Genomic DNA, 24,359 nt, shown 5'->3' with positions numbered 1-24,359 from the left:
AATTATTGGCAACGTGTAACTTTTTCCATTTCAGGAACAAAATCTTTACATAGCGGCGACGCTCTATTTTATTCTGAGCTCTAACGTGCTGAAGTCTCATAGAATCCCCGTTACACATTCTATACGGACCCCCCCCATATATAATTTCGATATTATCTTCATATACACGTCCTGATTTATCTTTTAATATTTTTGCTAGGTTTTGTGATTTTTTTTTTCTAATTTTAATTTTTTTTATTTTTGGCAACAAAAGCATGGGGAACGTGGAGAGCGGGTCCTACCGGAAACGCCTTTCGAGGGTCTCCCCCGCAGAGCAGTCCGAGATGGAACAAAGCTTTGAAAGCTTCTGCCGAGGAAAAAGTTCATCCCAGAAAACCGTCGACTTGCAGACTTTTCAGGTAATTTCATCAATTCACTGAACGATCTGTAAAGAGCACAAGGAGCGTTGTTAATTTTGTTGTGTAAACATTGAAGAAATATTTACGCACAATATTTGCAGAATTGGCATTTTTACAGCGATTTCCTTACCTGTAAGAGACAGCTTAGAACGGCCTGGAATTTATTAGTCTGTATTTATGATACAGATACAGATCTGATTGCGCTATATAAAACAACAATATAATAATAATGAATAATAATAATGCTAATAATAATGCTAATACTAATTAATACATTGAATTTTCTTCCATAGAAGGTTATAAAACTTATATTTCTGTGACTGTTCTATTTTGGAACCTTTCCATAGCTCATAAAATATAATGCTGGACAATGTAAGCTTCAAGAACTCAAGATGCTTTCCTTAATGTCGCGTGATGCATAGAACATTATTTATACATGTCTCTATGTCTTCCAGGAATCCATTGGGAATGCCCTGCCAGCCAGCATGTCCGGGAGGATTTTTAAGGGTATACAGTCTGTAAACACAAGCACCAAGACGACGGCGGCGACGGCGGTAGCGACGCGCTCTCCCGGCGCGGAGATCGGCAAGGAGCAGTTTGTGCTGTTTGTGGTAGATGTGATCAGGGGAACGGCAGAGGAAAAGGGCTGGCTGATCTTCCAGATGATCAGTCCCGATAACAGCGAGAACATCACAGGACGACAGGTCCAACAGGTGGGTTATATTATTAATATGTATTTTTAATCCCCCGTATACTGTTTAGAGAAAACATCTTTCTGTTAATCTCCAGTGACATAAAAAACTTTCCAATTACATAAATGGTGTTAAAGACATTATTGCACCAAACATTAAACGTGTTAAACGGTGATGTTGTAGATCAGATTTTTTATACAATCTTAACACTGGGTAGAGGCCAGTCCTCTGCATGAATTACGTTAAAAAAATGTACTGGTCCGCCATTATTCTATATGTGCCATTTGTGGCTGGACTGTATGGAAATAATTTTTTATGTCTATCTGTCGCCCCCTCTTCTTACTCATACTGACCGTCTTCCATTTATTTCATTCCCCATACAAGTTCTCAGAGGATTTGATAGCTGCCGTGGTTCACGTATTGAAGCAGCAGAAACTTCTCAATGGTTGGACTGCGGATAAAAACCAGGATCGTTGTCTGGGCATTTCAGCGCTGGCCGCTCAGCTTCTGTCGCAGTTAAAATCTACAGGTACCCCTCTACAGTTCATCAGGATTTATACAGGTTGAACGATTGCGTGTATCATGTATAGGGATTTACGTATGCCACGTAATCCAAAATCTTTGCCCATCCTGTAATTGCACGTTTTAGAGTGAGTTGATGGAATGCTTGAGGAAGAGGATTTTAGAAGGTGTAGAATATGTTTTTTAATTTTTAGTATCTTTTTTTGTTCCAGATCTACAGAATCTTGACAGACCTGAGCTCTTAAATTCTGTATGTTCAAGAGCCTCCATCGAGGATTGGTTGTACAAGGTCCCAATGGTTTCTACATTTCTCAGGGTTGTGACCACACTGGGATTATCCATCTTGAAAAATCACACAGAGCACCAAGGGGACTTTGGCACCTTAGTGCCAAAATGCAGAATTCCCAAAAAAGCCTCGTTTGTCAGTCTAATTGACCTCCCCGCTGTCATTTATCTCAACTCCCACCTCCCGTCAGAGGTGCAGCACAAGTGGCGCCTGCTTTTCTCTTCTCAGCTTCACGGCGAGAGCTTCTCTCAGCTCTGCGGGAACATTGTGGACCAAGGACCTTGCTTGCTAATCATAAAGGACTCCGATGGCTTCATCTTTGGTGGATTCGCGTCACAGTCGTGGGAGGTTAAGCCACAATTCCAAGGTAAGAGATTTCGTTAAGAAATAGACTTGGTGTAAATGTTTTATATTTATTATAGTGAAATATCCTCATTCTTTTCATTGAAGCCCCTTTAATTGTTCCATTCGGATGAAATATATGATGGAGCAAATTCCCCCCTAGCTGTACAACTCTCCTGTTTTACATTTAATCATGACTGTGCTCATCAATAGCTATTTTATAGGCTTAGTAGGTGAAATAATTCAGTTCATTTGGTTTCTAACTGATTATTGTTTGTTTTGTTCTTCCCAGGGGACAGTAGGTGCTTTCTGTTCACTGTTTCCCCCTGCCTCGAAGTGCATACATACACCGGATACAACGAGCACTACATGTACCTAAACCACGGGCAGCAGACAATGCCAAATGGACTGGTGAGTGGCCATTTCTATTAATTTATACTTGCCAATGGCACAAGGGACTGGCTATTAGTTGACTATATTTAACTATTAATGTACCTTGGGGAAACCTCTATCATGATATGAGTAACCTCTGAACCCCATTTATTACAGGGAATGGGCGGTCAGCACAATTATTTTGGCCTTTGGATAGACAGTAATTTTGGATCTGGACACAGCAAAGCCAAACCTAGGTGCACCACCTATAACAGCCCCCAGCTCTCGGCCAAAGAAGATTTCTCCATTGATGCCTTGGAAGTGTGGGCTGTAGGGGATCTGCCGGAACACTTACTGGTAAGTGCAGTATATAATAAGCAGTGCTACTTGCTCTCTATATAAAGCTTTATAAACGCTTAATTTGTACAGCAGGCATGTGAAAACTCATATACATGGTTTCAGTGTACCAGCATGCTCTATATAGCATGTGCGGAGAGCATATTGCTATCTTTTTAACTAGAAACTAACTTGCACCCCAATATACATAAAAAGAAAATTGGGGGATTACACTTGGCCTTTACGGTCTATTTTGTGCTTGAAATATTTAGCACACAAGTGTTTGCTTGGTAATCTGGTCCTAAACAATAAAATATATAATAATTGATTTTGAGCAGAGAAAGTAGGATCTGTGCCGCTGGGGCGGGAGACATTTGTTGGCAGCTTCTGCTCGATCATTTGTGGTCAAGGTTAGCTAATATTTGGAGAAACTTAGAGTATTCATTTTGACTGATCTCTCGTCTTTCTTTCCTTACAACCAGGTTAGATATATCTATTTGTTTTTTATTTTTATCCAGGCTAAAAACAAGAAGAGCATCCTAGATGCAGATCCTGAAGCCCGAGCGTTGCTGGAAATGACGGGCAGAACGCGCCAAAGCGATGGCTTGAGAGATCCGGGAGACGAGGACCAAAGCTAAGCTGTCATTTGAACTTCATTATGATGTAAACATTTCTGGTCCTTTTACCAGTTCCTTTATACACCTTTTTATAGCTGGTTTCTTCTAAAACATCCTCCACAGACTACTGCGGGGCACAAGTCATGGAAATGTAATTTTTCCACAAACACTAGACAAATGCTGACTTTTTTTTGGGAATATATTGAAGATGTTAACTGTAACCAACATTTACAGAGAACTTCATAATGATATTAAGCTGTTTTGCACGGAAAACAAACTTTTTCAAATTCTATATTAATTTTAGCTGACGGTGGGCACTAGTTTTCTAGACTGACCTACTTCAGACTTTCCCAGCTGTGTAGGAATTCTCGCAATAGGCGACTATACTTTATCAGCATGATCTTTTCTCTTTCATTGACTCACTTTTTTTTTTTTACTAAGGTACCACTTTTTTATGTGGTTTTTCTCCATTCTAAATGCCTTACCCCAGCTGTTCACAACACTATCCTATGTGTCTGCCACCATGACGGTAGTGGACTCCTTCACGGGTGACTGTTGTACGCTTAATGTATTGTATCAATGAAGGTTTGCAGATCTGTATGTATCGGTCACTTTTAACTTGGACTATAGGGGCTAATGGAGCCATCTCTCCTAGTCCACCACTATTTGCACAATTTGTGGAGAGTGATTTTTAGTTAAATTATGTGAGAATTGGGTTTAGCTGTACAGAACAAGCCTGCACTGGATTCTGCAGAACATCTGGTAGATCATAAACCTTTTGTACGATATGCTCAACTGCCTTCCTACCTAATAAATAAGTGCTGAAGTCTAGGTCTTAAAGACAATGTTAATCATTTTACTGCCCGACAGGTGTTTTGTGACATATAGATTGACTGTTTCATGTGTTTACATGCGTATTAAATTCTATTTGCTCTATTTAGTTTGGGATGTGTGATTCGCTTAGCCTGCAGGGATTTTGTTGGTGTTTACATACTTAGGAGGCACACAATTCAGTAATTTGCCCTTAAAAGTAACGATGACCTGTTTAAATAATTTACATTATTTCTGCGTATGCACCAGACCCTCTTATTTGTAACACTGACTATAGTAGGATTACTGTGATACTTTTTCCCCCCTAAATGATATTTATCCTTTGGATTAAAGAAGAATTTAAATGTCCCGGAAAAGACCACTTTCGTGTAAGGTAGGTAAATATTTATTACTAAAAACATCTGAATGATTTAAAGAGAATTTTAACAAAAGATGCACATTGACACTCGTTCTATAGATTTCTTTTGAGACAGCACTGCGTTATGTAAAAGTGTTACAATTGGGTTTTCTTTATGTTTGTTAGAGACACAGAGTAAATGAAAAATGTAACTTATTATCCTCCTGGCTTCATATAAGATGTGGAGATTGCAATGTGCTTTTTGTGGATATATTTAATGTTTTGCTGACTATGGAACGTTTGAGGAAGTATATTTTAAAGATGTTTTGTAATTATGCTGTTGAGAAAGAGGAGAGTTCCCGAAGAGCAGAACACCAAGGTAAGCAAAATTCTAAATGTTAAGATTTCCAAGCATTTTACTCTGTTTGCGCACTGAAGTGATCATTCGACGCGTTATTCTTTGATACTGTCTTGTGTCATAGGCTGCGAAATAAAAGCCTGCATCTTGCTCAGTGACACACGTGTGGTGATGTGACTTATTACGCCTGAAATATTGTTCAAGGGAACACCGTTATTGCTCAGGAGTTGCTTGCTAGCGTTTTAAACCTCTTATTACGTTGTTTGCTTAAGCAGAGAAACATAACACTTGATGATGCCTTCTTGTCTAGTCTTTGGTAATGCATTGTGTGGTTTTTTTTCTGACATAAAAATGACCAATGCAAGAACGTGTTTAAAAAATAAATGATTAGTCTTTATTTTAAAATGAATTATAAAGTACAAAAAAAGTATTGAGGATATGGATATTTTTATTGTGGCTGATCAAAGATGCGTCACATAGTCTTGCAAGTCTTTCCGATAAACATGCCAGGTTAATGTACATTTTTATCCCGATTAAAAACACAGCAGTGTTGACTTTACATAAATACGTAAAATAGCACGTGATCTTGGAAGTCACGGTGTGGGGACGGGTCACAGTGTCGGAGGACAGGTTGACGAGGGTAGGCCGGCCGGGACGTGCGCGTTAAATCTCTTCCTCCAGAACCTTTGCTGTCTTTTTCCTGCAGCATTGTTGCTCGCAGAATTTTATCAGCTCAGACACCAGGAAAACGGAGGACGAGAGGCCGGTCAAAAAGAGCAAATCTGTCAGGAAAAAAGTAAATGCAGCTCGGTTGATGTATTTTGGGGAATACAGGCATATGTTGTTAGTCTGAAGTCTGTTTTCTTAGCCTTTTCTCTGTACATTTGTGGGAAGAACACGCCGTAAAATGAATAAATATGTTTTTAAACATGTACCGGGTTTCTCTATTGGCTGGGGCAATGTATTTCAATCTTACGAGCGTGTGTGAAGTTAGTGAATGGTTCAGGCAGGCAGTCCATTAACTTATTGTTTGCACGCAAACATTTAAGTGGGAAATTATCAATGTACGAGCATGTTTGATCGGTGTTCTTCTGATGTGTTCCATCGCTTTTACATGATACAGTGTGGTGGTTGCAGTAGCTGTCTCATTGCAATTTTAATATAACAAAAGGAAGGACTGTACTAAAGGTGCGTCATGTAGAGAGAAACGTAAAAAAGTGATCTGCCATCTTGTTGCTGTCCTCAATGTTCCTGTCAACTCGGATAGTAAGGCATGATGGGTTGTTGAGCAATAGGAGTGAGGTGTGTGATGTAATGATAGTGAGACAGTGAGGTGGTGTGTGATGAGAGTAAATTAATTGAGATGAAGTGAAGTGATAACACAATATCTCTCACTACTTTTACTCCCATCACACAACACCTCACACTTGAGAGATGTTTAACTGGAGTAAGGGTAGTACTGTGTTGTTGAATGACCAACAACACCTTATTCCCACCAAAGAACACTTCACAGTTGTGAGACGGTAGTAAGGTTAGTGAGATAGTAAGGTGTTGAGTGATGGGACTAAGGGTTGTGAAATAGTGGGGTGTTGGGAGTACTACCCTTATTGCCATCAGACAATATTTCACTATTGTGAAATGGAGAGGTGTTGTGTGATGGGAGTAATAGTGAAGTGTTGATAATTGGAGTTAAGTGTTATGTGATGAAAGTGGTACTGTGGTGCTGTATGATGAGAATGAGATAGTGAGGTGTTGTGTGATTGGAGTATGCATAGAGAAATAGGGAAGTAACTCAAGGCACACCTATCTCCCTGTGGTAAATGGGAGTGAAATGGTGATGAGAGTAAATGACATGATGGGTTGTTGAGTTATGGGAGTAATGATAGTGAGACAGTACGTGGTATGGTGTGATGGGAGTAAATTAATTGAGATCATTAGATGTGTAACATGAGAAATGATAGTGAGTGTGACATCACAGTGAGATACTGAGGTGTTGTGTGACTGGAGTGATTGGAGTACCGGTAGTGATATAGCGAGGTGTTGTGTGATGAGAAAGGGTAGTTAGATAGGAAGGTGCTGTTTTGTGATAGGAATAATAGTAGTGAGATGGCATTGAGTGATTGTAGTAGGGTTAATGAGATAGGAGTGTGATTGGAGCACGGGACTTGAGGGGTTCTTAAATGATAGTTGTGAGATTGTGTGATGGGAGTACAGGTAGTAAAAACAGTGAGGTAGAAGTGAAGGGACATGAGATGATGTTGTGTATAGTGAGACAGTAAGGTGGTGTGTGATGCGATAGGTGTTTAAAGGGAATAAGGGTAGCAAAATAGTTACTTCCACAACAACTCACTATCTCACTGTTGTAAATGGGAGTGAAATGGTGAGGTGTTGTGTGATGGGAGTAAGGGACAAGATGTATTGTTGCGTTACAGGAGCGAGGTGTGTGTGATGGGATTTATGGTAGTACTGTGTTGAGTGATCACATAATACCTCACTAAATTTACTTCCAGCACACAACACCTCACTATTGTGAGATGGGACTGAGATCATGATGGGGGTAAGAGTAGTGAGAAAGTGAGATGTTGTGCAATGGGAGTAATGATAATGAGATATTGAAGTGGTGTTCTGTGATGGGAGTAATGGATTTAAGGTAGTGATGTGTTGTGTTTAGTAAGCTGTTGTTGAGTGATCACACAATACCTTACAACCCTTACTATCTCTCTGTTGTGAGACTGTAGCATGGTTAGTGAGATAGTAAGGGCAGTAATACGGTGTGTGACGCGAGTAATAATATTCAGATAGTGGGGTGTTGTGTGATGGTAGTGAGGGTAATGCGGTGTTGTGTGATCTCTCAACAACACCTCCCTAGGGTTTTGTGATGTGTTATGCCATGGGAGTACGTGTAAATGGTGAAATGGTGAGGTGTTATGTGGTTGGAGTAATGTAACTGAAATAGTAAGGGGTTGTTGTGTGATTGGGATACAGATAGTGAAATTGTCTAATGGGAGTAAAATAATTGAGACAGTAAGGTGTTTGATGGGAGTAAGGGTAGTGTGGTGTTGTGGGAGTAATGATAGTGAGACAATGAGGTGTTGTGTGATGGAAGTAATGGTACTGAGGTGGTGTTGAGAGATCACAAAATACCTCACTAACTTGACTCCCATTCCCTCATTATTGTGAGATTAGAGTAAGGGTGATGTGTGATGGGAGAAGGGGTAGTGAGATTGTGAGGTGCTGTTGTGTGATGGGATCCAGATAGTAAGGTGGTGTGTGATAGTGTGATATGACTAAGATAGTGCTGTGTTGTGTGATTGGAGTAATGTAACTGGGATGGAAAGGTGTTGTCTGATGGGAGTAAGGGACACACATGGTTGTTGTATGATAAGAGTGAGATAGTTTGATGCTTAACGGGAGTAAACTAGCGAAATAGTGAGGTGTTGTGGGATGGGAGTAAGGAGTTGAGTGATTGCAGTAATGTTAGTAAGGATTTGTGTGAGGTGGTGGAGTGCGATGGGAGCAAATGAATTGAGATAGGTGTGAGACGTGAGTAATGATAGTGAGGTGTTGTGTGATGGGAGTACCAGTAGCGAAATAGCGAGGTGTTGCTTGTTGTAAGGCCCGTGAGGGGTTGTTTAATGATCATTGTGAGATAGTGTGATGAGGTTAAATGTATTGAGATAGTTTGTAAAATAGTGATATGAGTAATGAGTGGGGTGTTGTGTAAAGAGATTAAGGGTAGTGATGTAGTGATAGGTGTAAAGGTAGTAAGATGATGTTAAATGATCACACAATATCTCACTACCTTTACTCCCACCATACAACACTTCACTATTGTATGGTGTGTGTGATGGGAGTAAAAGGAATGAAGTGTTGTGCGATGAGAGTAGGGTTAATCAAACAGTGAGGTGTTGTCTGATGGGAGTAAAGGAACAGAGATATTAAGGTGTTTGATGGGAGTAAGGGTAGTGAGGTGTTGTGTGATGGAAGTTGTGTGTAAACTTTTACCCCTACCCCATAACACCTCACTAGCTCATTACCCCAACTCGGTATATCAATGTTGTAAAATGGGAGTAACAAGAGTGAGGAGTTGTGTGGTGAAGGTAAGGGACGTGATGCATTGTTGAGTTATAGGAGTGAGCGTGTGATGGGAGTAAAAGTAAGTCTGTGTTGTTGACTGATCACACAATACCACCCTCCTTTTACTCCTGCCACACAACACCTCACTATATCTGTTGTGAGACACTAGTAAGGTTAGTGAGACAGTAAAGTGTTGTGTGATTAGAGTCCGTGTAGCAAAATAGTGGGGTGTTGGGAGTAATGGTAGTGCATTGAGTTAAGGTAGTGAGTTATTGTGTGGTGGGAGTAAAGGTAGTGAAAAAAAAGAGTTGTGTGGTGGGAGTAAGGGTAGTGAGGTGTTGTGTGATAGGAGTAATAGTGACATAGTGAGGTATTGATAATTGGAGTATGGTTACTGAAATAGTGAGGTGTTATGTGATGTCAGTAAGGGGCATGCAGTGTCTTGTGATAGGAGTAATGGGGGTTAGAAAGTGAGGTGTTGTGCCATAGAGCAATGTTACGGAGATAGTGAGGTTTTGTGTGATTGGAATACACATAGTGAATAATGGGGTGTTGGAAGTGAGATAGGTGTGTGATGGGAGTAATGGTAGTGCATTGAATGATCACACAATACCTCGCTAACCTTTCTTCCACCACACAACACCTCGCTATCTCACTGTTGTAAACGGGAGTGAAATGGTGAAGTTTTGTACGAGGAGAGTGAAATAGTTGTTTAAAAGGAGTAAGGGTAGCGAAATAGTGAGATGGAAGTAAAGGACATGAGATGATGTGTGATGGGAGTAAATTAATTGAGATCATAAGGTGTGTGACATGAATAATGATAGTGAGTAGTGTATCGAGATAGTAAGGTGTTGTGTGATGGTAGTAATGGTAGTGCATTGAGTGATCACACCTCATGGGACAACACCTCAATATCTCACTGTTGTAAAGGGAAGTAATGGGAGTAAGTTGTTGTGAGATCACACAACACCTCACTACCTTTAGTCCCACTACACATCACTATCCCACTAACCTTACTACTGTCTCACAACAGAGAGATAGTGAGGTGTTGTGTGGTGGGAATAAGGGTAGTGAGATATTGCGTTATCACTCAACACCACCTCACTGTTGTATGATGGGAGTAACATTAGTGCATTGAGTTATCTCTCTTTTGTAAGATGGGAGAAAGGGTAATTAAATAGTGAGGTGGAGTGCAATGGGAAAATAGTAGTGAGGTGTTGTGTAATGAGAGTAAATGAACTGAGATAGGTGTTGTGTGATAGCAGTAATAGTCATGAGAGTGTGGTGTGATTGGAGTATGGTTAGTGAAATAGTAAAGTGTTTGATGGAAGTGAGGTGATGTGTGATTGGACTTTAGGTAGTGAGATAGTGAGGAATTGTGAGGTGTTGTACCATGGGAGCAATGTTAGTGAAATTGTGAGGTGTTGTGGGATGAGAGTAATGGTTGTGGGAATGAGATAGTGAGGTGTTTGTTGTATGAAGGGAGTAAGGCTAGCAAAATAGTTAGGTGTTGTGTGATGGGAGTGAGAGGCTGTTGAATGCTGGGAGTAAAGAAACTAAGCTAGGAGTAATGGTTGTACAGTGTTGTTGAGTGATCACACACTATCTCACTACTTTTACTCCCTCCACACCTCATATCTCTCTGTTGTGAGACGGTAGTTAGGTTAGTGAGATAATAAAGTGTTGAGTGATGGGACTGATAGTGAAGTGTGTGATTGGGAGTAATAGTAGTGCATTGAGTGGCCACACAACAACTCACTGTTGTAAATGGAAGTAATGGTAGTGCATTCAGTTATCACTACCCTTATTCCCATCAGATAACATATCGCTATCTCACTGTTGTAAATAGAGGTGATGGGAGTAAGAGACATGAGGGGTGTTGTGTGATGGGAGTGAAACTGAGAGGTGTTCTATGACGAGGGTAAAGGACATGATGGTTTGTCGTTATAGGAGCAAGGGGCGTGTGATGGGAGTAATGATAGTGTGGCGGTGTTGTGTGATGGGAGTAATGGTAGTACTGTGTTGTTGAGTGATCACACAATACGTCTCCCAGCACACAACACTATCTCTCTGTGAGACAGTAGTAAGGTGTTGTGTGATGGAAGTAACGTCAGTGAGCAATGGTTGTGAAACAGTGAAGTGTTGTGGGATTGGAGTACGTGTCGTGAAATAGTGGAGTGGTGGGTTTGGGATAGGAGTAATGGTAGTGCATTAAGTTATCACACAATACCTCACTACCTTTACTCCCACCGCACAACACTTCACTATTGTATGATGGGAGTAATGATTGAGATCGTGAGGTGGTGATGTGTGATTGGAGTATGGGTAGGAAATGGAATAAGATATAGTGAGGTGACATGAAGTGTTGTGTGATAGGAGTAATGGGAGTTAGAAAGTGAGGTGTCATGCCACAGGAGCAATGTTACCAAGGTAGTGAGGTGTGTGATGAGAGTTAGGTGGAGAAAGGGAGAAATAATGAGGTGTTTTGTTGTGACTGGAGTACGCGTAGTGAAATAGTGGGGTGTTGGGAGTAATGGTAGTTCAGTGGGTTATCACACAATACCTCACTACCCTTATTCTCACTATCTCTCTGTTGCGAGACAGTAGTAAGGTGTTGTGTAGTAAAATAGTGGCGTTTTGGGAGTGAGACAGGTGTGTGATGGGAGTAATGCTAGTGAGGTGGTGCTGTGTGATGGGTGTAACTGTGTTGCGTGATCACACTATACCTCATTACCGTTACTCCCACCGCACAACACCTCACTATCTCATTGTTGGGAGTAACGGAAGGGAGGTGTTGTATGATGGGAATAAGAGACATAATGGGGTCTTGTGTTGTATGATGGGGTAAGGGACATGATGGATTGCTGAGCTATTGGAGTGAGGCGTGGGATGGGAGTAATGTTGTGAGTGTCTTGTGATAGGAGTAATAGTGAAATAGGGAGGTGTTATGTGACTGGAGTAAGGGACATGAAGTGGTGTGTGATAGGAGTAATAGGGGTTAGAAGGTGAGGTGTTGTGCCATGGAAGCAATGTTACAGAGATAGGGACATGAAGGGTTGTTGTGTGATGTGAGTAATGATAGTGAGACAATGAGGTGTTGTGTGATTGGAGTACAGGTAGCGAAATAGTGAGGTGTTGTATAATGGGAGTAAGGGCAATGAGATAATGAGGTGTTTGATGTGAGGTGTTGTGTTTTGTGAGTACTGGAATTGAGATAGGTGGTGTTTTCTGATGGGAGTGAGGCGATGTGCGATGGTAGTAATAGGAGTTAGAGACCTGAATTGTGTGATAGGAGTAATGGGAGTTAGAAAGTGAGGTGTTGTGCCATGGGAGCAATGTAACTGAGATAGTGAGGTGTTATGTGATTGGAGTAATGATAGTGAAGTGTTCAAAGGGTAACCAAAATAATTAGGTGTACTGTGTTGGGAGTAAGGTGCGGTTGAGCGATCATGCAATATTTCACTACCACTACTCCCACCACACAACCTCTCTCTTGGAGTAAGGTTAGTGAGATAGTAAGCTGTTGAATGATGGGACTAAGGGTAGTGAGACAGTGAGGTGCCGTAGTGCGATGGCAGTGATATAACTAAGATAGTGCTGTGTTGTGTGATTTGAGTAATGTAACTGGGATGGAAAGGTGTTGTCTGATGGGGGTAATGATAGACAATGAAGTGTTTGATGAGAGTGAGATGGTTTGATGTATAAGGGGAGTAAAGGTAGCAAAATAGATGTTGTGAGATGGTAGTGAGAGGCAGTTCAATGATGGGAGTAAAGAAACTGAGATAAGAGTAATGGTTGTACAGTGTTGTTGAGTGATCACACAATATCTCAAAAGGGAGGTGTTATGTGATGGGAGTAATGAGATTAAAGGTAGTGATGTATTGTGTGACAGGAGTGAGATGGTTAGGTGTGGTGTGATGGGATGGCAATACAGGTAGTGAAATAGTAATTTAGGAGTGATGGGTCAGGGGTTGTTAAGTATAGGAGTGAGATGAGTGTGGAGTAAGTAATGATAGTCAGACAATAAGGTGCTGTGTAATTGGAGTACGAGTAGTTAAATAGCGAGGTGTTATGTGATTGGAGTAAGGGACATGAAGTGGTGTGTGTGATAGGAGTAATAGGGGTTAGAAAGTGAGGTGTTGTGCCATGGAAGCAATGTTACAGAGATAGGGACATGAAGGATTGTTGTGTGATGAGATTAATGATAGTGAGACAATGAGCTGTTGCGTATGGGAGTAAGGGCAATGAGGTGTTTGATGTGAGGTGTGTTATGCGAGTACTGGAATTGAGATAGGTGGTGTTTTCTGATGGGAGTGAGGTGATGTGCGATGGTAGTAATGGGAGTAAGAGACATGAATAGGGTAGTGAGATGTTGTGTGATCATAAAGTGTTGCGTGATGGGAGTAATGGTAGTGCATTCAGTTATCACTACCCTTATTCCCATCAAACACATCACTATCTCACTGTTGTAAATAGGAGTGATGGGAGTAAGAGACGAGGGGTTGTTGTGTGATGGGAGTGAAATGGTGAGATGTTCTGTGACGAGGATAAAGCACATGATGGTTTGTTGAGTGATGGGAGTAATAGTAGTACTGTGTTGTTGAGTGATCACACAATACCTCATTACCGTTACTCCTACCACACAACACCTCATTATCTCTCTGTTGTGAGACGGTAGTAAGGTGTAGTGTGATGGAAGTAAGGTCAGTGAGGTGTGTGATTGGACTATGTGTCGTGAAATAGTGGGGTTGTTGGGTTTGTGATAGGAGCAATACCTCGCTACCCTTATTCCCATGAGATAACACCTTACTACCTCACAGTTGAGTGTAATGGGAGTAAGGTGTTGCGTGATGGGAAGAAAACGGTGAGGTGTTGTGTAATGAAGGTAAAGGACATGATGGATTGTTGAGTTATAGGAGTGAGGTTTTGTGTGATAGGAGTAATGGGGTTTTTAATAAGTGAGGTGTTCTGTGAAACCAATGCTACTGAGATAGTGAGGTGTTGTGTGGTGGCAGTAAGAGACATGAGGTGTTGTGCCATCAAAGCAATGATACTGAGGTGTGATGAGATTAATGGTAGTTAGACAATGAGGTGTTGTGTTATGATGGGAGTAAGGTTAATGAGATAGTGAGGTGTTGCTTGTTGGAGTAAGGGACATGAGGGGTTGTTGAATGATAGTTGTGAGATTGTCTGAGGTTAAAAGTATTGAGATAGGTGGTGTGCGAAGGGATGGCAATACGGGTAGTGAAATAGTGCTGTGTTGTGTGATGGGAGTAATGGAACTGAGATAGTTAGGTGTTTGATGGGAGTAAGGGTAGTGATATAGTGAGGTAGTGATATGTGATGGTAGTGAGGTGTTGTGAGATGGGAGTAATGGAATTGAGATAGTTAGTGTTTTGTGATGTGTTATGCAGTGGGAGTATGAGTAGTGAAATAGTGAGGTGTTGTCTAATGGGAGTAAAGGAATAGCGATAGTAAGGTGTTTGATGGGAGTAAGGGTAGTATGGTGTCATGCCATGGGAGTAATGATAGTGAGACAATGAGGTGTTGTGTGATGGAAGTAATGGTATGGTGGTGGTGTTGAGAGATCACACAATACTTCACTATATCTCTGTTGTGAGACAGTAAGATGTTGAGTGACAGGGCAAAAGGTAGTGGGTTGTTTTGTGACCACACAATACCTCAGTAACTTTACTCCCATCCCCTTACTCTCACTATTGAGAGATTAGAGTAAGAGTAATTAGATTGTGAAGTGCTGTAGTGTGATGACAGTGATAGTGCCGTTGTATGATTGACACAAGGGACACAAGTGATTAGTGTGATAGTTTGATGTTTAAAGGGAGTAAGGGTAGAGAAATAGTGAGGTGTTGTGTGATGGTGTAATGGGAGTGAGGAGTTGAGTGATACGAGTCCTGTTTTTGGCGCTGGCCAGGCACAGCCTACTTAGTAGTGAGTATTATTATAATTACTACTATTGCTTTTATTTCCATGTCTATTGCTTTACTGACCCTATTTTATCTCCTGTTAACATATTAACCCCTTGTGGGACAGGTAGAATATTTTTTGGGATCTATTATTTTTGTGTATCTTTATTTATGATTAATGATTTATTTTTGAGATTTTTGTGATATTTAGTATATTGTCTTTATGGTCTATATATCTATACATATTTTTTATACTGTATTGTATACTATTTATTTTATATCAGGTTTGTTTTGTCTTTGTATTTATTAAAGCATATATTTTTATATTCACTTTTAGCACTGTCTGAGTTTTTTTGTGTGTTTTCCCTATTCTGTGGAGAGTTATCTTCAAGACCAGCTGCTTTGCTTTAATTGTTGGTTGTCATTCTTTTCTTATTTAAGAGTATGCGTAGTGAAATAGTGAGGTGTTGTCTGATGGAAGTAAAGTAACAAAGATATTAAGGTGTTTGATGAGAGTAAGGGTAGCGAGGTGTGATATAGTGAGGTGTTGTGTGATGACAGTTATGTGAGTAAACTTTTACTCTCACCACACAACACCTCACTACCCTTACTACCATCAGAGAACATCTCGGTATATCAGTGTTGTAAATGGGGGTAATGGTAGGGAGGTGTTGTGTGATGAGGGTAAAGGACATGATGGATTGTTGAATTATAGGAGTGAGGTGTGTGATTGGAGTACGGGTAGCAAAATAGTGGGGTGTTGCATGACAGTAAGGGTAGTGATATAATGAGGTGTTGTGTGATGTTAGTAAGGGTAATGCGGTGTGGAGTGATCACACAACACCTCGCTATCTCTCTGTTGTGATCCAGTAGTAAAGTTAGTGAGATATTAAGGTGTTGAGTGATGGGACTAAGGGTAGTGAGTCAGTAAGGTGGTGTGTGATTGGAGTACAGGTAGTGATGTAGCGAGGTGTTGTGTGACGAGAGTGAGATAGTTAGATGTTTAAAGGGAGTAAGGGTAGCAATATAGTTTGATGTTGCGTGATAGTAGTAAGGGTAGTGAGGTGTTGTGTGAAAATTCAACAACACCTCACTACCCTTACACCCACATCACTATTGTGAGATGGGACTGAGATAATGATGGGGTAAGAATAGTGAGATGTTGTGTGATGGTATTGAGATAGGTGTTTAAAGGCAATCAGGGTAGCAAAATAGGGAGTTGTGTGATAGAAGTAAGGGTAGTGATATAGTGAGATGTTGTTGTTTGTTGGGAGTAAGGGACATGAGGTGTTATGCCATGGGAGCAATGTTAGTGAGATAGTAAGGTGTTTTGTGAGGGGTTGTTGTGTGATGGGAGTAATGATAGGAAGGTGTTTTGTGAGTACAGGTAGTGAAATAGTGAGGTGTTGTCTGAAAGGAGTAATTGAACTGAGATAATTAGTAAGGGAAGTGATATAGTGAGGTGTCATGTCACTACCCTTATTCTCACTACTTTTACTCCTACAACACTTCACTATCTCTCTGTTGTGAGACAGTTAGGTGTTGCGTGATAGGAGTAATAGTAGTGTGGTGTTGAGTGATCACACAACACCTCACTGTTGTGAGGTGGGAGTGATGGGATATAAGCAAGGTGTTGTGTGATGGAGTAATAGTAGTGAGGTGTTGTGTAATGGAGGTCATGGTAGTGAAGTGGTGGGTGACTGGAGTACAAGTAGTGAAATAGTAAGGTGTTGAGATAGCTAGGTGTTTGATGGAAGTGGGGTAGTGAGACAGTGAGGTGTTGTTTAATGGGTGTAATGGTAGTGAGATGTTTGCTTTTTGGAGTGCGGGTTATGACAGAAGTAAAGGAACTGAAATTGGTGTTTGATGGGAGTAATGGTAGTGCGGTGTTGAGTGATCACACAACACCTCACTATCTCAATATTGCGAGATGGGAGTGATGGGAGTACAGGTGGTGATATAGAGAGGTATTGTGTAATTTGAGTAATGCTAGTGTGTTGTTGAGTGACAGTTGTGTGATGAGAGTAATGGAATTGAGATAGGTGGTGTTTTGTGATGGCAAAAGGGTAGTGAGGTGTTGCAAGATTGTAGTAATGGGAGTTAGTGAGGTGTTGTGCCATGGGAGCAATGTTACTGAGACAGTGAGGTGTAGTCCTTTTTTTTTGGGGGGGGGGTATTGTCCAGAAATGAAACTAGGACCTGTACCTGCGCGTGTCCTCGATACGCGACTTACTGTAAGATTACTTATCTCAGGCATCTTATAAGAGATCTTTGAAACTAGAAAAGCCGCGACGGGAGTATAGAAAGCGTAGTATGCTCTGCTTACCTAACGCGTGTAGATTTTGTGTTAGGAACACTTTCTGTAAAGGAGGAATGTAAATGACCGCCATTTGACCCAGGATGGATCCAAGTACAGAGACCCAAAACATTCTATTCTTGAAAACGCCGATCTCAAATATAGTTTTATTCTGAAAGACAAAGAGTATCAAGTAACCACACATGTTACGGAGCGACTATATACAATAAACACTGGCAGCAAAGATCTCTGCGTCTACGGCCGTACGTTGGGCAGCGTCGTGCCGAGTCCTCAGTGTAGAACGTGCCCTCCTTTGTTTGGGAAGAGGGTGTTTAGTGTCATTGCGAGGATATATCAATAACCCAAGGGCTTGGCATGATCTCTGCGGCTCTATCATTGCAGCGCAGCCGTGTTCCTTGTGGCTTTACAGAAGCCACAGGGCTTTCAACTCCTTCTGTAGCTTAGGCTGATTGTACGGCGCTTAATGTATTGTTATATAGTGATATAGCGAATGCGTGAGTGCTACACTCGCTGGCAGTTCTATAAATGATTCTTTTGTCAGTTATATTTATCAACGTTGGGTTTATTTTATAAATACAGGAAGCATGCTGTGTGGCAAGATAAACACTCAGCAGCTTTATGTAGTAAGAGCCGGCGTAGTAGTGTATGTATAAAAGTACATAAACAGTTTTACGCTATAATAAGGGGAAAGGGCATCAATCTATTCACTAAATGTTAAATATGTAGGGAACCCCTAGGATGGGGACACCGACACAGACTGTTATAGGTCTTAGCGCAGCCACTCAACCTCGCAGTAAGTGCGCACCTAGTTGTGGTCACTGGAAAACGCTGGGATGTTACTGACTGTCCCAATTCATCAATACTTAAATTATAAATAAAAGATTAAGTGAGATAAAAGTGGAGGTGCCTGGAGGAATCAAATGAACTTTAACAAAACATCTGATTTAAATTAACATATTTATACCTATTTATTTATTTCACATATTTTATTTATAATTTAAGTATTGATGAATCGGGACCGTCACCAACATCGCAGCGTTTTCCAGTGACCACAACTTGGTGCACACTTACTGCGAGGTTGAGTGGCTGCACTAAGACCGATAACAGTCTGTGTCGGTGTCCCCATCCTAGGGGTTCTCTACATATTTAACTAAGTGTTTTGAGTGTTTTTAGGGTGTTGCAGTATTGATTCCCAACAAAGGTACTGTACATTTAGAAGAGTCTGGAGGATGAATGTGCTACCTAGGATGACCACGTCAGCCATGTTTCCCAGGACACATTTACTTTATACTTATTACTGACCAACCCAGATAAAATGCTGCCCTGTAGTATGGAGGATGTATAACTGAATAATTGGTTCCCTTCCATAAGTTTATACAACCCACATACTGCAGGGCAGCATTTTATCTGGGCTGGCCAGCAACGTGTCCTGGATAACGTGGCCAATGTGGTAACCCTGGCACTTTCGTGCCACAAACCAGACAGCTTTATCTATACCACAAAAGCCTAAAGACAAATACAAGACTAAGAATAATTACTAGGATTACACCAGTGTTTTCCAAAACCTAAACCTATACTCATGTTTATGATGATTACACTTAATATTCTAGGTTTCTGTCTGCCCTATGCCATCACAAAGCTCCCAACGGATTTACTTACCAGTGAACGACATGACAGTGCATTGAACATATCAAAAAACACAAAGCAGGTAAAGGTCATGGTTGTGGTCCTTGGTGTGACTTTTCCATCAGGAATCTGGAGTATTGCAAGAAAAAGAACACAAAAAAAGAATAAACCATGAGATATTTGTTAGCGCAGTAATACAACCTAAAGTGTCAGCGGGGAGAGAATGACCACCATGTTTATAAGATACATTCTGTAATTAAAAGTTAACTGGAGTTCTCACCTAATTGTAGATGTTTGTCCTTTAATGCAGCGCTAATCTCAAACTCACCTTGATGCCAACGTGTGTATTTTACTTGCATTAAATGTATATTACAGTACTATATCTGCATCCCACTCATCCATCGCAGCACACATGCTTATGGATCCCCCTTCCTCGGGTAGAATAAGAAACAAAGCAGTATAAGGAGGAAGATACCATTATACTGCCAATGTTTTTTCTCCTACTTCAGGAGTACAGAAGTCTCTTCTATGAGTTTTAGGTCTGTGGGGGGTGTGGAAGATTATGTTTACAGGACGCCGGGCCTCCGCTTCTGTAGTCACATGGCCCCGGGGAACAGTCTTCTGCTTGGTAATGCCGATGCAAGTGACATCATCATGGTTCTGGTCCTTTTTTTCCTAAATAAGAGACTTTTGAAGGCATGATCAACTAAGTACAGAGAAAGCAAGATCAGCCCAGATAAAATGCTGCCCTGCAATATGTGGGGTGTATAAACTTATGGAAGGGAACCAAATAGTCAGTTATACATCCCCCATACTACAGGGCAGCCATAGCTGCCAGAAGAGACCTGTTTTTTTTCCCCTCAATTCCAGACTCCAGAAGATCCAAACCCAGGGACAAAAGCAGCTTCAGGACACGTCTTAAGTCGGAATCTGAAGGTTTACGAGACATGTGTGTGTTCAATTAACCTCGGTTCCATCCTGAAATCCAGCACAAAGGAGGTTAAGCAGGGAATTGTTTTCCAGCATCTGTTGGCACTGAAAGCCGCTTCATCCTGGAACATATAAACATGCCTGTGTGTCGAGAGCGAGTAAGCAAGCAAGTGTTCCAAGGGAATGTAATTAAACAGTCATGTTGACCATGATTACATGAGCTCCTTGTCCCTCCTCTGGTGAAAGATGTTTCTCTCTCACCAGGTCTACTCCTTGGACCGGTTGTCCCCCAGAATTCAGTCTGGCTCGGTTTGATAATTCCAAGAGATAAAAGCCTTTCTTGAATCACATTTTTTACTGTCCTATATACAGGAGGAACCAGATACATATACCTCTGTCTGGCAGAAATATGTAAATTCATGCTGAGAAACAGTGCTTCAAGTCCAGCTTATTTCTCTTCTAGACTGGATTTTCTTCTGACAATGTTTTGGAATTAGAATCATCTACCAAGAAGACACAGGTTTTTTTCTTGAGGCTCTTGCATGGTCAGGAGTCCTTCAGGAGTCCTTACGGCAGACTCTAGGTTCTTAAAGATGCTTCTTAGTCTTACAATCTTACCTTGGTTTTCAATAACGTCATGTGGCTTTCCTTTGAGGCATTGGGAGAGGTTCCTATGCATTCTATATTCTTGAAGATGGTCTGGCTTGCTGTTAGCTCTGGCGGAAAAGAAGATGAAGCTTCCTCTATGTGACGGCCTAACGCTCTTTCCACAGAGTGTTTTTTGTAGCGTTGCTAATTATCTGGAGAGTGTGTTTCACAGACTGTTGTAAAGATATTTCTTTTGAAGCATTGAATCATCAAAGTTGTTTGTCCCATTTTCTGGTCATCAGAAGGCGAAGGCTGCTGCCAAAAAACCTCTCTCTGCATTCAAATCGATCGGGAGGCATATGAATCACACAAAGCAGCAGGACTCAAACCTCCTCCTCTCAACAAGGCTTTATTCTCTACAGCGGTTTCATCTCCATGAGCTCAACAAACAGCCGACATATCTAGAACATCCTCCATACATTTCCCAGACTCTGGTGGTGGTACGAGCTGGTTTCCAAAGCCATGGCTGCTTTATAAATACTGCCTTTCTTTGGGGGGGGGGGGCATCTTACGCTGCCGTGAAGTATGACATTTCTTCAGAAGTCTTCTTCTGTTGTAAATCCCTGGCAGCATACGTTGTTACATGTTCTTCAGGGATAACCTTTCAAATTACTGTTTGTAGAGGAGAAGGTGGTCCTTTAATATAACTTTTGTTTTTGTGATACCATACGAAGGGGGACATTCACAAGGCGATAAAAAGTAAGCTCTCTCAATATGATACATTTCCGGGATGGCTTTGATGGCGGTGACACGAGGTTGACCCTTAATGTCTTAAGAGCAGAGAGAGCCTGCGAATGTATCATTCACACAGGATAACATGCAATACTTAACGCCGTGCTTTAAAAACCCAAACATTTATAAAGATTGATGGCAAATTAACGCTCGAGTCTCATCTCCCTCGGCCGTGATCGCGTAATTGCTTTTCTATAACCATGTAATTGTTGGTTCGTTTGTATCACTGTGTTCAGCATTCCCACTTAACAATTAATTGGGTACAATTAAGAGTGCCAACCTCTTTCCAAAACACGAAGAGAGTGCCGCTGATTATAATGGCAGCAGAGAGAAAGATCTTGAGGAGCAGGGCCTTGCTGAGAATGGCTTCCTTGGCGTTTCTGGGTGGCTGTCTGATGGCATCTTTATCGACAGGCTCCACACCCAAGCTGTGTAAAAGAAAACGGCACGTTTCAGCGAGTTGAACGTTACCCTGTATTACAGGATCTTTGCTATACATTTAGACTAATTTCCCAGATTGTGCTCTGAAGCTGAAGGGACAGCTGGGGCTTTCAGTCCACGGCACTTAGATATTAGACTGCTAGGGAGGCCATTTGCCTTTTAATACATGGGGAAAGATTCGAACTCTAGAGATCAATCCTATGTATGCCTCTGCACTTTGGTAATGACAGCAAATCCCCCCCCCACTCAACTGCCACACTGAGGGCAAATGCTGGTGAATTTCTCCAAGCTGCCCTTGGGGTAGTCACATAAGCCGATGGTATTTGGTAATGGTGCCTGGATAAACCCCGGGGACAGCTCAGAGCATTTATAGACAATTACAGATCTGTTAGCAGAATTTTAGTGGTCATCAAACCAGCGCTCACCATCTGCTTACCTCTGAGCAGGCGGACCGTCCATGATTATATTAATCCAGAGGATCTGCATGGCGTTCAGTGGGTTTGGCAGATTCATGACAGTGGACAGGGTGATCAGGCTTAAGGCAGAGATGCTCCTATAATGGAATCGTGACATGTTCAATGGATTACTTTTGGTATATGAAGCACATCATGTTTCCCACCTGCAGCAAAATCCGCTGCGGTCAAACAGTAAAAAAGGACTCATGTACTTCATTTCTCCAACGCCCCGTCCCTTATATATAAAATACACATTGGGGAGGTGGGGGACCACTGGCAGGACACTAACCTCATCCATTATCTATGGAAACCATTCCTCCTCTTTGGACTCCTCATTATAGTCAAGTAAAATGTCCCCCACCGCTTATCAGTGCAACACTCGATATATACACCTATACAATACATTACGTGAAAGCGCTACTAGCCGTATACACTCAATCTATAGTTATATACAATACATTAACACCAAAGCGTTTCTACCCGTAAAGGCTCAATGTATACAGTTATACAATACATTAATGCCAAAGCTTTACTAGCAGTACACACTTCTATAAATGTATATATTGAGTGTATACGGCTAGTAATGCTTGAGCTTTAATGTATTGTTAATGTTTTTAGTAATACATTAATGCCAACGCGTTACTAGCTGTATACACTCAATCTATACAGCTATACAATACATTAATGCTAAAGTCTTATTAGCCATATACACTCAATCTATATAGTAATATATAATACATTAACACCAAAGCGTTACTAGTTGTAAAAGGTCAATGTATACAGTTATACGATACATTAACGGCAAAGGGTTACTAGCCGTATACACTCAATCTATACCGTTATACGAGTGAATACGCATAGTAACCCTTTGCCATTAATGTATTGTATGACTGTATATATTAATACTTTAAGCCAAAGCGTTACCAGCAGCTTAAACTAAATCTATACAGTTATATACAATTAAGACTAAAGTATTACCAGCTTGTACCCTCGATCTATACAGTTATACAATACTTTAACAGTAAAAAGTTACTAGCCGTGTACACTTTATATATAGTAGACAGTTATCCAAGTGTTATAAACGGTATACATGTAATCTATACAGTTATATAAGTGGATATCACTAGTAACCCTTTGCAGGTAATGTATCGCATAAGAGCATATGTATTGTGTAACTGTATAGATTGAGTGTATACGACTAGTAATGCTTTAACATTAATGTATTAATATATACAGTTATACAATACATGAATGCCAAAGCATTACTAGCCGTATCCCGGATAAAGTTACTAGCAGTACGCACTAAATATATAGTTACACGAGTGTGTGTGCTGCTAGTAACGCTATGGCGCCAATGTATTTCATAACTGTATAGATTAATACATTAATGCCAAAGCGTTACTAGCCGTTTACATACAATATATACAGTTATACGAATGTATACTGCTAGTAACGCTTTGGAGTTAATGTATTGTATGACTGTATATATATATAGTGTGCAACCCACTAGTAAATCTTTGCCGTTACTGTATTGTATAGAATACTGTATAGATTGAGTTTAACTGTATATATTAATACATTAACAATAAAGCGTTACTAGCCGTATACACTCAATCTATACAGTTATACAACACATTAACAACAAAGTGCTCAAGCCATATACGTTAAATCTATACAGTTATATACATGCATTACACCAGAGTAACTAGTCATATACACGATACATACAATCTATATAGTTATACGAGTAAATACCTACGCCATTAATGTATTGTATAACTGTATAGATTAATACATTAAGGCTAAAGCATTACTAGACATATACACTCAATCTATACAGTTATACAATACATTAACACCAAGCCGATACCAGCCGTATACACGCAATCTATACAGTAAATACATCAACACCAAGCAGATACCAGCCGAATACAAGCAATCTATACAGTAAATACATCAACACCAAGCCGATACCAGCCGTATACACGCAATCTATACAGTAAATACATTAACACCAAGCGGATACCAGCCGTATACACGCAATCTATACAGTAAATACATTAACACCAAGCCGATACCAGCCGTATACACGCAATCTATACAGTAAATACATTAACA

General features: G+C 40.7%; 2 protein-coding genes across 2 annotated transcripts in view; one reads left to right on the top strand and one right to left on the bottom strand.

Moving 5' to 3' along the window:
* Window positions 1–237: 237 nt before the first annotated feature.
* On the top strand, window positions 238–3,743 carry MEAK7 (MTOR associated protein, eak-7 homolog). The gene is made up of 7 exons (XM_053449108.1): window positions 238–398; window positions 854–1,111; window positions 1,475–1,619; window positions 1,825–2,265; window positions 2,533–2,651; window positions 2,790–2,969; window positions 3,467–3,743. The coding sequence occupies exons 1-7, from the start codon at window positions 255–257 to the stop codon at window positions 3,584–3,586; spliced, it is 1,407 nt and encodes a 468-aa protein (XP_053305083.1). The 5' UTR covers window positions 238–254; the 3' UTR covers window positions 3,587–3,743.
* Window positions 3,744–5,462: 1,719 nt separating this feature from the next.
* The window catches only part of ATP2C2 (ATPase secretory pathway Ca2+ transporting 2), a 48,357-nt gene continuing 29,460 nt past the window's right edge, over window positions 5,463–24,359 (bottom strand). The window contains exons 23-27 of the mRNA XM_053449019.1: window positions 22,223–22,339; window positions 21,626–21,773; window positions 19,069–19,164; window positions 17,419–17,560; window positions 5,463–5,873 (exon numbers count right to left, since the gene is read on the bottom strand). Coding sequence (XP_053304994.1) covers window positions 5,755–5,873; window positions 17,419–17,560; window positions 19,069–19,164; window positions 21,626–21,773; window positions 22,223–22,339 — 622 coding nt within the window. The 3' untranslated portion in view covers window positions 5,463–5,754. The remainder of the gene's footprint in view (window positions 5,874–17,418; window positions 17,561–19,068; window positions 19,165–21,625; window positions 21,774–22,222; window positions 22,340–24,359) is intronic.

This window comes from Spea bombifrons, chromosome 10 (assembly GCF_027358695.1).
Source record: "Spea bombifrons isolate aSpeBom1 chromosome 10, aSpeBom1.2.pri, whole genome shotgun sequence".
Lineage (NCBI taxonomy): Eukaryota > Metazoa > Chordata > Amphibia > Anura > Pelobatidae > Spea > Spea bombifrons.
Note: the sequence above shows the minus strand (reverse complement) of the source record. Positions and strands in the feature narration are given on the sequence as shown.

Bases quoted from the DNA above. Each gene is read 5' to 3' on its own strand.
- MEAK7 (XM_053449108.1), top strand. From the start codon at position 255: ATGGGGAACGTGGAGAGCGGGTCCTACCGGAAACGCCTTTCGAGGGTC. The intron at 399-853 runs GTAATTTCATCA...TATGTCTTCCAG, and splicing joins TCGACTTGCAGACTTTTCAG to GAATCCATTGGGAATGCCCT. The intron at 2,266-2,532 runs GTAAGAGATTTC...TGTTCTTCCCAG, and splicing joins GGTTAAGCCACAATTCCAAG to GGGACAGTAGGTGCTTTCTG.